The 13,614-nt window shown below is 43.0% G+C and overlaps 2 protein-coding genes and 1 long non-coding RNA gene across 5 annotated transcripts; 1 reads left to right on the plus strand and 2 right to left on the minus strand.

Annotated features, from left to right (window-relative positions):
- Positions 1–1,599: 1,599 nt before the first annotated feature.
- Positions 1,600–6,201, minus strand: LOC127774351 (uncharacterized). Of its 3 annotated transcripts, XR_008017722.1 has the most exons (4): positions 5,705–6,201; positions 3,583–3,716; positions 2,351–2,961; positions 1,600–2,254 (listed from the first exon to the last, which is right to left on the minus strand). It is a non-coding gene; the product is annotated as an uncharacterized LOC127774351 (long non-coding RNA). The 3 variants fall into 3 exon arrangements; XR_008017723.1 differs by lacking the exon at positions 5,705–6,201 and having other exon boundaries at positions 1,600–2,238; positions 3,583–5,122; XR_008017717.1 differs by lacking the exon at positions 5,705–6,201 and having other exon boundaries at positions 3,583–5,122.
- LOC127774331 (heavy metal-associated isoprenylated plant protein 37) lies at positions 5,306–7,599 on the plus strand. Its single transcript, XM_052300559.1, has 3 exons — positions 5,306–5,517; positions 5,621–5,696; positions 6,197–7,599. The coding sequence occupies exons 1-3, from the start codon at positions 5,479–5,481 to the stop codon at positions 7,345–7,347; spliced, it is 1,266 nt and encodes a 421-aa protein (XP_052156519.1). The 5' UTR covers positions 5,306–5,478; the 3' UTR covers positions 7,348–7,599.
- A 3,915-nt stretch (positions 7,600–11,514) lies between these two features.
- On the minus strand, positions 11,515–13,611 carry LOC127774342 (uncharacterized). The gene is made up of 2 exons (XM_052300571.1): positions 13,285–13,611; positions 11,515–12,433 (listed from the first exon to the last, which is right to left on the minus strand). The coding sequence occupies exons 1-2, from the start codon at positions 13,442–13,444 to the stop codon at positions 11,646–11,648; spliced, it is 948 nt and encodes a 315-aa protein (XP_052156531.1). The 5' UTR covers positions 13,445–13,611; the 3' UTR covers positions 11,515–11,645.
- Between the last annotated feature and the right edge of the window lie 3 nt (positions 13,612–13,614).

Below are 13,614 nucleotides of genomic sequence, written 5' to 3' on the forward strand. Positions count from 1 at the left end.
TAGCTTCTTTCTTGGCCCAAACCCTATCCAGCAGCCGTGCCAGCGGATCGTGTTCAACCCCTAAGTTTCGCGATTATTGATAGGGATCCAAATTTTGTTGCTGGAAGCGGCTCAATATTTTTACAATAGTCACATAAACAATCGTGATTATTGATAGGGATCCGACTATCCGACATTTTTGCGAAAAAGGGTCCCTGTTTACTGTTTATAATCATCCCATGTTTTCATAAAAAGTCCCTATTTGAAGATTTTTCTTATAAATTTTGGATCATCGCGAGCACACTTTCTAAACTCCTGCACGCTACGAATTTTGCAAAATCTGTATGACTGTATTCATCACATTTCTCAGCAATAAAATTAAAATTAAAATTTCAACTTTATAATATTTAACTTATTTGTTTGTGCGCTCGTGTAATATTTGACCATAAACCGAGTTCCATTCATAATTAGTCTTGGTGGTTTTGGAGTCCATCCACTCGGAGGACTATCCGTGGTCTTTAACTGGTGTTACTGTTTTTGGGAATTTATTGGGAGTGTAGCGTGGCTCGGTCCTGCTGTTTGGAGTTTGTGCTTAGCTGATGTAGTTTTCTAAGCTTCAGCCTTTTATTTTGCTTTTTCTTCTTTCTCCTAGCAAAGGTCGGTGTGACTGATTGCGTTTTCTTCTAATATATTGACGTGCAATCTTTTTACGCTTTCGAAAAGTTCCATTCATAAAAGGCATGAGGCGACGGAGCTCTTGCCGACTGCCTTCCGGCTACACGGCTTCTTCGCCGACTCCGACGGCTACTTCGCCGTATCACCATGGAAGTCTCGTCCAATCGACGCCACCCTTCTCCGCCGCCGGCCGGCCGGCCAACGCCCTCGCTGCAGCCTCGCCGTACGTCGCAGTCACTGTAGTCTCAACTCACCAAGCTACAGACTACAGTGGTTCTCTGCCATGAACTGAACATAACCCCAATTGTGTATCGCCATGGGGCTGCAGCTAGCAATGGCGTGAGCCAAGCTAGCTTGTGCTCCTCCTGATGTGACTGCATCATCAAAGCAACCGGCCAACCAGTGCCACCGAAAGGGTAGAAAGAAACAGTAATCAAGCACCAGCAAAGCTATCTGCTATACTCTACAATCTACATGCAGTAGTAGTAGCTGCTATCTGCTACTGTTACCTCCAGGCACAAGGACAGGTAGGGTTGCACACACACACCTATATCACCTATGGCTGCAAGACAAGATCGGCTACCTATTGCATTGCACACAGTATTTGGATGCGAGTACGTACATTATGTTGTCGTATATACGTATAATATGGCGTATCCTGATGATCTGTCCTCCATGCTTACGGTGTATACGGACGTGCCGTTCCCTCCCTGAATGACCGCTCAACAAGACCAGATATTCACAGATTTCTGATGTTGTCCTCTCCTGCCATGCTACTAATCCTGAATTTTCTGGTTCCAAGCATGCATATATTCATGCTAGATCGCCAATCTGTTGTTAAAAGATGAGAAGTACGACGAGTATGAATTATGTGTACTTCAGAGTGCAGAAAATGCGTACGCATGAAAAAGACTAGCTAGGGCGTGAGCAGAGTTCATTTGGGATCAGGTTAATCCGTATTTTAATGATGAATATCTTGTCTTGCTAACAAGCTAAGGCATCCTCGTTAATGTCAATAGCAAATATTACATGTGCGACATCACCTGAAATTCATTGCAAACAACAGAACAAGAACCAAACTACACTTGAGTCCAATTTCTTCAGCAGATACTCCTACACGGAGAGGAAGTGAGAACCTACCATGCTCCGACAGAGAGACATCATGATGCTTCAAGTGAAAATTTCGGTGTCCCAAACATAAGATACTCCATCACATCGATTGGAAACATCTAACACACGATCTAGAAACTCAGCAATCAATCCCATCGACTGGAACAGCATGGACAGGACTGCCCAAAATCCAAATGGACGACGAAAAATGAATTGTTGAATTTATGCCCAGCTACTTCCGCTGCTTTGTCTTTTCGCGATAGGACCCATTAACCACTCGGTTTCTTGCTTCCTATCCAATGTGTTTGTGCACTCCAACTCTGCACTCTTTCAAATCGTTGGGATACAGTAGCATACAAATGTGCAATGCACAGAGATCTTGTTGGCATCGGATGAAACGCATGAAAATTTCGGATCCCAACCGGTGACATTTCATTTCATGGGAGTTATACGCAAAATTCATAAGGAAAACCCCTATAACATCAAAAGCCTGGGATGAAATTCACAAGGTAAATAACCAAATCAATTCATGCTTAACGTACTCTGTGAAGTGAAACTAAATGTCTTGGGCCAGAAACGTACTTACAATGGTTTCCAAGGTGCTTGGTTCAGACCTTCAGAGGCATTCTTGACCGTCCGATCAGAAACAGACGTGTAGAACGAAGCCATAGGTGAAGTATATGGAATTATTGCAGCTTGTTCCAATCTTATCCGGAACGTCCGTTTGTGTCCAATTAGACAAGGAAGCAAGTCTGGAAAAATAATCAAGCATGTGCAGATATATAGCCCATGGCAGATGATCCAAAAACACCTAGGAGTAGCAATCTTTGATGTGCAGACGATGCATGTGTGTGAGAAGGAGAAAATGTTTCAGCTACAGCCAACAGAGAGAAGCCAAAACCAAGCCCTGAAATCCAGCAAAAACTCAGGCACTGTTGGGTGTTGTCAAGGGGCCTACATTCTCCACAGCCTTTCTTCACTTCATTTCACTCACTTTTTTTTTTACCTCCATTGATCAGCTTTCACCGCCCTCAGGCAAGGACACAAGGAGTAAGCTGGAGTAACACCATCATAATACTGTTGCAAAGGACACTCAGCAATAGCTAACTGTCATTGGAGACACTGCCACCGTGGGGCCCACCTATTGCCTGCGCCCTTTTTACCCGTTGGAGGGAGCAATGCAGTGCAGGTGCAGAGCTGCACAGTACAGCAGGGGAGGTGATTTAAGGTAGATACATGGCAATTTAATTAGTGGCAGACAGTAAAAGAGTTTTGGATCATCTGCAGTGATACTGTGTTGTGTGTGTGCTCCAGTACTGGAACAGTGTAGCCCAATACGTGTACTTTCTTGAAATCTTGCAGCCACTAGGAGTAGAAGCAACTGATTTTGTGACTTCTGATGTGGTACATCATACATGCATTGGTGTGAAAAGATGAAACATTTCTAAGCAAGCACTGTGTAATGATGCACTTGTCATCCAATGCTTATCGATGAGATGCTGCCATGGACCACAACAAATGAGAAAAAAGAAGAAATGAAACCCTTCATACTGATGAAGAGCTGGTTCTTGGTGTCAAAACAGATGGATCTCTGTTCCATGCTCCCATATATCCTCTGAAAAATCTTGGTAGTATTACGTTTCCAGAAGACAACAGATATGTGATATGTCATCAATGTAGTTACTCTAGTTCAGTACAGTGGAAATTGTGTATGTTTAGAACATCGAAAACATTTACAACGAATCATCAATGGAGCAATATATGTGGCAGCATCAAATCTCTGTAATTCAAGTGCAAACTCCAAAGTCCAACAAATACCTGTTCGACTGCACTCCGGACGATCAGTAGTTGACGACTCGTACTCCCAGTAGCAATCCTAAATTCCTGATTTTCTGATGCTATTGCTGCAACTCCATCCACTGCCTTCCATACGACATAGCCCCAGCTGCATCCTGCATAACGTGAAGCAAAATCTACAGCAGCATAGTACTGGAGACTATAAAACTCACAAAACACAATGCAGTATTGCAGTGAAGGATAGGAAGAGCCATCGGTCGTCATGTCGCTGTTTGCTTTTTCATCAACTCGGCTAGCTTTCAATTCCTTCGTCCCTCCCTCCACCATCGCCTTCCTTGCTTTGCTGGCTGCTGCTGCTCGTCCTATGCTCATCAGTCTTCAGTAATAAACGTCTCCATCACTCACTCACCTGCTCTCTCCTTCTTTCTCTGCCTGTGTGTGTCTCCTCTGTGTAGTGTATCTGTGTGTGCATGCACAGCTCACTGCACACGCAGTGATGAGGCCCCAAGGTGTGTTGGTGCCGTTGCAAGACCGACATGTGGGCCCATGTTAGTGTTCCATTTGTGTGAACTATGCTGCTACTGTTTGATAGATTATCTTTGGTGATATGATAAGCTTGGCAGTTTTAGGAAAGGAACAGGGTGGCAACACTTCTGCTAAAAGAATGTACTTTCATCAGTTCAAGTGTTTGTTAATTGCCAGAAAGGAAAAGTAAAGGTGTTTTTACATAAAAAGTTTTGGAATTTATAATCACTTCCAGTTTCCCATGTGACCTTGTGCTCTCTATGTTCAACAAACAATGGCTTGCCTTAAAGTATGGCTGTATGCTAACTAGAAATTTGACATCTCTATTGAACTAAAGTAAACAACTTTTAAGGTATTACCTTACATCCACAGCCAAAGAGAGAATAAGTTTGCATTAAAAAGAAGAGCTAAGTGGCTTATTAAGCAGATCTGACCAATTAGATTTCTAAAAACCCAGCAAGCAAGTAAATAAATGCCACTCCAAAGAATCATAGTTGTAACCATCTTCTTATGAACCCTACATGCTCCTTTAAAACACATGAATTTTATAAAAAATAATAATATATAAATATTAATTAAAATTTCCATAAAAATTACACGAAACTTCTGCTTTCCAAAGTAGGTTTAAAATTCCAGCTAGTCAGCACCTTCTAAGTTATGCTCCAAGAACTGATAAGTAATGACAGGGAAACTGATAAAATCCTCTTTCATGATACTACTTCCTCCATTGATACTACTTCCTCCATTCTAGAATATAGCAATTTAGTACTGGATGAGACATATTATAGTACTACGAATTTAGACATGCATATGTCCAAATACATAATATTATTATACGTCTAATCCGATTATAGATTGTTATATTCTCGGAGAGAGGGAGTAGTAATATTTTTTAGTACTGCCAAGTCCAAACTTCAAAGCTCCCAACAGGCCTTCCCCAGTCTCTTTAGACAATGTTCTGGAGAGACTACAAAAGTGATGTTTTACCCACACTATTCTAACCGAGAGAGAGAAGAGAGAGGGTGCTCTGTATGTAACCATGCAAAAAAAAAAAATTACTACACTGATGGAGGTGGTGGGGTCAGGAAGAGAAGACCCTCACCCATGTGGGAGGGTCAGTGAGATTATAGAAGAGAGGAGGTAGAATTGTAGTAGTAGAAAAGAGGAGGAGCTAGTAGTAGTAGAAGAAGAAGAGAGCAGATAGAAAGAACCCTTTCTTAAATGCAGGGAAGTAGTGGCTTCACTTGCAACGGTACAAGAACCACCATCACTTCCCTACCACTCCACTACTAGCCACTGGCCATTGCTCCTCTCCTCCCACTCTTCTTCTCCATCTCCTCTCCTCTCTTCTCCCATTCTCTTCCCTGCAACTTGCAAACAGTGCTCTGCAGAATGACCAAAGATGAGGATTTCAAGCTGGTCAAGATCCAGGTATCTCTCTCTTTCTCTCTCCGTTTGTCTTGCCTCTATATGCTTTGTGGAGGGTGCTTGAGTTGAGGACTCAACTGTTCTTGGGGCTTTTGTTTGCTTGCAGACCCATGTACTGAGGGTGAACATACACTGTGATGGCTGTAAGCACAAGGTGAAGAAGCTGCTTCAGAAGATTGAAGGTACTTACCATTTCTTTCTCGAACTCACGCAGCTTTATCGAAGTTACGGCCTTCCATTTCTTTGCTTCCAGAACAAGTGTCGCTACAGTGGTGTTTAGCTGGTACTCCTACTTGTTTTAGTTCTCCTTTTCTTGACGCATCCACTTTAATGAAAATATCTTCTGCTAAGCGGCTTAAAGCTTTATCCATTTGCACGCACCTTCAAAAAGCGCCCCTGCGTTTTGTTAAATGCATTAGAAAAACTAGTAGAAATCTCTGCTTTTGATGTGCCCGTGCAAATGTTCAGACCAAACTTGTTCAGAAACTCCTACAAGTAAATAGGCCAAATTTACCATGCATGTAGTAGTAGAGGTAATTCTGGTAGAGAGCTTAGAAATGTCTGACAAAGAAGAAGATCACCTCCACCCCCACCACATCTTGTGATGCGCAATGGCTGACCAGTACTTGGGTAATTATCGTAGCTCACGAGCAGGTTGTGAACTATCTGCATCTTGTTGCAGGCGTGTACTCGGTGGCCTTAGATGTAGACAACCATAAGGTCACAGTGACTGGCAATGTGGACTCCGATACATTGATTAGGAAGCTCACCAGAGGAGGTAAGCATGCAGAGCTGTGGTCACAGCAGAAGGGTGGCAGCAACCAGGGCCACAAGGGCAGCAACAACCAGCAGAAGCAGCAGCAGCAGCAAGGGCAGCAGCAGCAGCATGGACAGCAGCAGCAGAAGCAAGGTGCCAACCCAAGCAAGGATGGCAACAAGAACAACAACATCCTCAAGGACCAGGGCAAGCAAGGAGGTGTTGGAGGCCTCATCCAGGGCCTCAAGGCCTTCAAGAACCAGCACAGCAAGAACCAGCTCCCTGAGCTTGATTCAGAGGATGATGACTTGTATGATGACGAAGACGATGAGTTTGATGATGACTATGAGGACGATCTCCGCTTTCTTGGAGACAAGATGAGCCAGCTTGGTTTCCTCAGGCAGCAAGCTGCAGCTGCAGCGGCGGCCAATGTCAAGAACAAGAATGCCAACACTGCCACCGTCAACAACCACCACAACAACGTCAATGGCAAGAAAGGTGGTGGCGGCGGTGGCGGTGCTGGAGGTGGAAATCACCATCAGAACAACCACCACCAGAACCAGAAGAATCCCAATGTGATCAACATGGCAGCAGCCAATGCCAAGATGGCCAATGGTGCCCAGAAGAACACTGGCGCCATCAATGGAATGATGGGCCTCAACCATGGCCTCGGAACAGCCGGTGCCACTCCTGGTTTTCAGGGCTACACCAGCTTCAACCACCCGTCCTATGCTTCTGCCGGCTATGGAGGGCTTCAACAACAGCACCTCCAGCAACAACAGCAGAGCAACAATCTCATGGCAAGCATGCAGGGTTACCATCATCACCCAGCAGCCACGGCAGCGATGATGAACAACCTGAGGGGTCTAAACAACAACATGATGATGATGCATCAGCCACAACAGCAGCCACAGATGATGTACCACCGGTCTCCTCAGATTAGCCCTTACACCGCCTACTACAACCCTTACAGCTACTACTACCACCCTGGCGCCGCCGGTTATCATCCCGCCAGCAATGGCGATGTGGAGACCATGTTCAGCGATGAGAATACCAAGGGTTGTGTTGTCATGTAGTAGGGATGCTGTTACAGTGTTACAATGTAGAGGTTGGTGATGAAGCATGGGAATGGTTATGCAATCCTACTGTTTTTTTCTTCTTCTCTTTCTTCATTGTTTTTCTGCTTTTATTGGTTTCTCCTGTATCAAGAATGAATCATGCATGTTGACTTAGATGTCGTGTTTGAAAGTAGTAGCACTTCAGAGGATGATCAAAAGTGTAATGTAATAGTTTTACCGCCTAGTGCTTTGCCCCTGCCTGGCTTCTTATACTTTGTATATTGGTGTTTGTGGTGGACTTCTATGCCTCCAATGATGCTCATGGCATCGGATTAAACAGTGAATAATCCACTGTTAGCAGTCAGTAACTGCATTGGGGATGATGTATAATGTATAGAATTGCTGGCAGAATTGTCGCACACCACCCAAAACATGATCATGCATAGAAGTGGAGCTAATGAGCATGCCCATGTGAACAGAAAACAAATAGTTTACCGGTTAATTAAGTACATATGACTTGTCTGTAAAAGTTATGACTCTTATTTCAGGTTTCCCAATTTTCCAGGGTAGCGTTCTTGGTGAAAACTGCAGGAGAATATATCAGTCGAGAGACGATTTCAGAACCGAAATGAGAAGCTTACCCACGATCCATTGCGAAATGCGAACCTGCAAGGGTGAAAATTCCATTGGAGATTAAAGCAAATAGTGAGCCTGCTAAAAACCATAGATGCCAACTATGATTGAATTTCATGATGAAAGTGTATGCTGGTAAAGGTAGTTGAAAATGAATGCACACCATAATGGCTGTTGCTCCCTTCATGAACTCATTGGTCCTGGTCCCTAACCAAAATAAATTCTGATTTCCCGTCTGTCCTTTTTACCGCTTTTGCCAGACTTGTAGTACAGAAATCATAATGCACCCACCAAATAGGCCAAAAAAGATGTATATTGAAAAAGGAAATGGACCGGTGACATAAAGCAAATTATTAGAGGTTTATCAAGTTCATTTATACAGGGTACCATGAGATGAGTGAGGTGAGCATGGTGCAAACCATCGAATTAACCACTTTTGTCAGTGTTTGTTATTAACTATATTTAAGAAAACTTTAGGTATGCAGTTTATCCGCACAAGCAAACAGTTAGCTAACTGTAAGAGCTAGGAACTACAAAGGCAAATACTTTTGTAATAACACGCAGTAGTCAGTTTCACTTTATAAAGAATGTATGCATAGGCCTCTCGGGAAGAGAAACTGGCATGCAATTTGTTTGTTTAATCTTCCATGGATGGGTGGAAGTGTGGAATGGATGAAGTGTTACAATATTGTAAACACTCACAGGGGGCGTGCAGCACGCACACCTACAGGATACAGTAGTGACGGTCAACTCAAGGCAAGACCCAGATGGATATCTTGATGGTAAATACATAACGTGCAAAGCAACCTGCAGGACAAGGAATGAAATGAATTAACACAAGGATAAAAACCATAGTTATGCATGTATGCAGCTAATTTCTACGAAAATAAATACAAATCATAACAAGTCGTAAGCACATTGAACCCACACAGGGACAAAAGAATTAATTCCAAACCCACATCTTCATTTCACCAAATTGATGGTCCCAAATCGAAATGGTAAGAGGACAAAACCTTATGCACCACCCAGCAAACAAGCCAAACCTAGATCACCAGCCCGTTTTTCTTTCCTTCATAGATGTAACAAAAGACACCAACTCCTTGCCTTATTGGTACCCAGCACAAATCACTTTGTGGGAAAGATGATTTTCCCCAACAGAAAAAAGATGATATAGACACTACCATCGTACACCATGCTAGTGAAGTTGAGATAGAGCCCTTTCTCCATTTCAGTCAACACCTCTCTTTCTATTGTATGCAGTATGTACACCGTGTGTGGGAGAGAGGGCAGGATTCCCAACAGCCATGTGAGACCCACGTACATCAGTGAGGCAGTGAGTAGGAGGGACCAGAACACAGGAATCAGTGGACAAAAGCTGGGACTCAGCTGAGGGCATGGAAAGCCAAACACAGTAAACTATAAACACAAAAGATCATCTTTAGCCTTTAGCAGGCAGCTTTGGTATATCATTAGAATAGCTTGTTACTTGCTTTTAGTACAAGGGATTATGATGACAGGAAAGGCCAGTGAGAGAAGCATGAAAAGGGAAAAAAAATGTTCAGGAAAGAGTAAGCTTTGAGACAGCAAGGCCTGCACAGGAGCACCATGGGGGCATGTCTTTTGACCCGCAGGTGCGAAGCACAGTGAATTCGTGCTTGCAACTACCAAGAAACTTGGCCCCTGCAAAATGAACAAGCAAGCAAAATGCCATTGGGAGAGGTGATGTGATTTCTTTCTGGGATGCAACATTCACCCGGACAGACATGATAGTGCTACGTTTCAGGGCTCTGATACATGGTCATATGCCATGTGTGTCATCGCTGTTGAGTTACATATTTTCGAAAGTTTTGAATTTGGAAAGTCAGGGGCACCATGCAGCAACCTTGTGAAATGGCTAAGGCGCATAAACAAACGAAATGGAATTCCATGAAAGCTCAGCAAAATTACCTCTAGGAAACAAAACCAAAAGCTTCATGACCAGACCTTTTCATTAGGCACCATGGCATAAAAGATGCTAAACTCATAACTGAAACAGTAATCACCCTAATAAAATAGTCCAGGACAGTCATCCTGAAGAAATCACGTAGTAAGAGAATAATTTAAATAGACTGCCTTAGTTTAAAGCAAGGCGTCTTTTCTCACCCAAAAATCTAGATGAATCTTTAGTGTTATATGTTATAAAATAAAGTCAGTAAGCTTTAGATAAAGGATCAATAGGTTGTGGAGCCAACCTACCACAACACCGACGCAAGAAACTTCAATAAGATGCTTTTCAGGCCCTACTAAAGTACGAATAGCATTTCAGAAGTAACAACAGATTCAAAGGACTTAAATATTGATTCGTAACCGTGCTTCCAGATAAGAAACTTGGCACGGCGAATCTTATAATACTGTTTAGCTGCTGTTTAATATGGATGGAGCTATAATAGAGGCGAGAAGTGTGGATAAAATAAAGAATAACTACAAGAAGGACAGAGGCACACTTATCTGCATGATGCCAAAGGAAGCTTCCTTTCCTTTGCTCTTCCTGAAAAGCAGAGGTAAACATAACCAGGTTAAACTATTTACACATCATTCTTCCACGATTCCATATTCATCAACATCAAATACTATATTGCAGAGATGTAATTTCAAGCATCTACTGTTGTCGATTTCACCAGCCATGTACATTAAGAAAGTACGTTCTCAGACTTGTCGGCAAAATATTTTGATGCAAATATACAACCTTTCGCCAGCTTGTTTATGTGCACGGTTAGTATGGCAACATGATCCAGCTAGCACAATATGCAGGCCAGGTAGAGAACCTTGGACCGCTCTGCGACAAATTCAACTTTTTAACATGCAGGCTGAATCTGTCCAGCCTATCAGACATGGTGTAGTGGTATGGCTATGGCAACAGCCTTCACCAGAAGGTTAGTATTAGCAATAATCACCCATATACCCTTTACAAAGCTGGAGTGCTACCTTATATCATACTTCTATAAGCAAAAACAGATTGTTCAGGCACAGGCCTCACGATAAGTATGATCTTTTAAATGCATGGGTGTATTGCACAAGAAAACAGTAAGTTCAAGGCAGCCTAAATTCAATGTACATCTTCTCATTCATAGGCACCTGCACATGTTCATTCAGTCAATTAGAAAAGCCTAAGAAAAACAATGCAGCTCTTCACAACTTCTGTTTTAAACAGTGCAAGTAAACATATGTATATTCTATGCAGTGATTATGTGGATAAAAGAGCAGGAACTCAATCTGAATTGTAAGGACTCACCTAATGACAGTGAATCTGGCATTGTTAGCTGATCCGACTCATATGTCTAGTAAAGGCAAATGATTATTTCCCTTCACAAAAGAGAAATAACCTGAGTAGGTAGTTTCCACCAAGGCTCCAAGGTACAACAAACATCAAACGACACCAAATGCCGCATGTACTAGAAACTTGATGCCCACAATTGCAGTTTAAACAATCAGCATCAGACTCTCTGCTTGGTGAATTAGGATATACTACATAATTCAGAACCCTATTATGTTGTGACCGGAACAGATATGGAATTATAAGACAAATACTTTTCATAAGCACTTGTGTCATCACAAAAAAGATATTGATTGTGAAATAGCACTACAGATAAACTAACATATACTATTTGATGAGGCAGAGAAATACATTATGATGTGATCTGGACTCAACGTTTTTCATTTTTCCTCTTCCTTGCTTGTGCTTTCTGCCACTTTTTCCTAGGCACTAGCTTACTCTTTGGCTTTAGCTTTAACTCTGGAGAAAATTTGAAATTCGGGTCCCTCATGCGTGCTTGTATATCCTTAAAGAACTGTATATTAAGCTTCTTTGGTCCACCCTCCCGTAGCTCTGCATATTCTGGTCCTGAGACAATGTTCTCAAATGCACCAATAAGGATATCTATATCAGTGACAACATCAAACACATTAATGTAGCGTCCATCAGGCCCTTTCTTCAACTTCTTCAGAGCATTTTCTACAGCAAGTTTTCTTGCTTGCTTTCCAGGAGAAAGCTCTGGCGGCTCCTTCTCAGCTTTCAACAACTCTGAGATTGTGCGATATTTAGGTGCTTCATCAAATTCAAACACCTTGTCTATATAAGAATCACTGCGCTCATTGGGGTGTGCATCAGTAGGAATGTCATCATCATCATCATCTTCACTGCCACTCCAGAGAGCCATATCGTCTTCATCACTCTCAGAGCATATACTTCTTAATTCGTCACTGTCATCAGCATCAATTAGATTTGCATTTTCCTTGGCTTGTTTCTTCACTTTTTTAATTTCTCTCTCCATTTTTGTATCATTCTCTTCCTCATCCTCATCCTCGCTACCAGTCCACAGGCAGTCCTCCTCATCTACATTCTCTTGCCAAGCTTTCCTAAACTCTTCATCACCTGGCCTTCTTTTACCAAACAGGTCATAGCGCGAGCGATCATCAGCAAAGAATCGCGTTCCTGGAAAAGATGAATCCTTAGGATGACCTCATTCATTGGTATGAAGAAATACACTCTTTAGGCTTATCACAGTATCATAAAATTTAGTTGCCTCGATCACCGTTTTAATTATCATTTTATTAGATCACTTGACCGTCTCTTAAGGTATGTTGTTCATCAAAGAAGTGAAGAGATACAGCCACTGGAATTGCGGAATGTGAATGAGAACTAAAACAGTAGCAAGATGTCTTTTCTCTACTGATTCATACACGGAAAGAGACACATTGTTACCAATAAATTGCACCCGCTATTTTATCATATAGTTTCAAAAAATAAAAAATCCTATGCCTTCAGGGGGTATCTGGCTTTAAGTAAGCGTATCTTTACACATCGTGCTTACTTTTAGACAGCTTTTGGTTTATCGTCCACACGTATGTCTTCCTAACTGGGTTAGTCCCATGAATCAGTTTTGGATGACCATAAAAAGGTTTGGCATACAACAGATGGAAAATGTGTTTAGGAACTAAACATGCACTACCGCAGGTGGTACTGAAAACAAAAATAGCAGAGCACCTGATTATTTGATGATTATGTGCAACATAATTCATTGTACTATGTAATGTCACATCCGTGTGTAGGTTGGTTTTTTTTTAGGACGGAGGGGGTATTATAATTTGTCTACCTCAAAAAAAAAAGCCAAATTCTGAGTTATCAGACAGAAACATAGTAATGAGGTTTCAGACTTCAAGCTGCATAGCATTTCTTCACAACCTCAACAGATGCGACTATACAACAAGACCTGGCACACCACTACGCAACCCACCCAGGAAAAAAAATTAGCAAGCTCGGGATTGAATTCGAGGAAACCTTACCTCCGAGGGCCCAAATTGGAGGGGTAGAAGGACCGGCGACGTTGCGGCAGCGGGCGATGGCCAGAGCCGACGGGGAAGAGGACGGGTCCCCGAGGCACCGCGCGGGGAGGCCGAGGCGGAGATGCGGGAGGAAGTGGCGCGCGAGGAGGCGGCGAGCCATGGGGGGAGTGGCGCCCACGGCGGTTGGAGCGTGGAGACTTGGAGAGGGTGGAGGAGGAAGAAGCTGACACGACGGAGCAGAGCTCGGCGACGCCTGGGGAGGGAGGCGGCACGGCGGAGCGGAGCAGAGGACGCGGTCGACGGCGCCGGCCCGCGGCGGAGTGCGGAGGG

This window comes from Oryza glaberrima, chromosome 1, assembly GCF_000147395.1.
Source record: "Oryza glaberrima chromosome 1, OglaRS2, whole genome shotgun sequence".
NCBI classification, from domain to species: domain Eukaryota; kingdom Viridiplantae; phylum Streptophyta; class Magnoliopsida; order Poales; family Poaceae; genus Oryza; species Oryza glaberrima.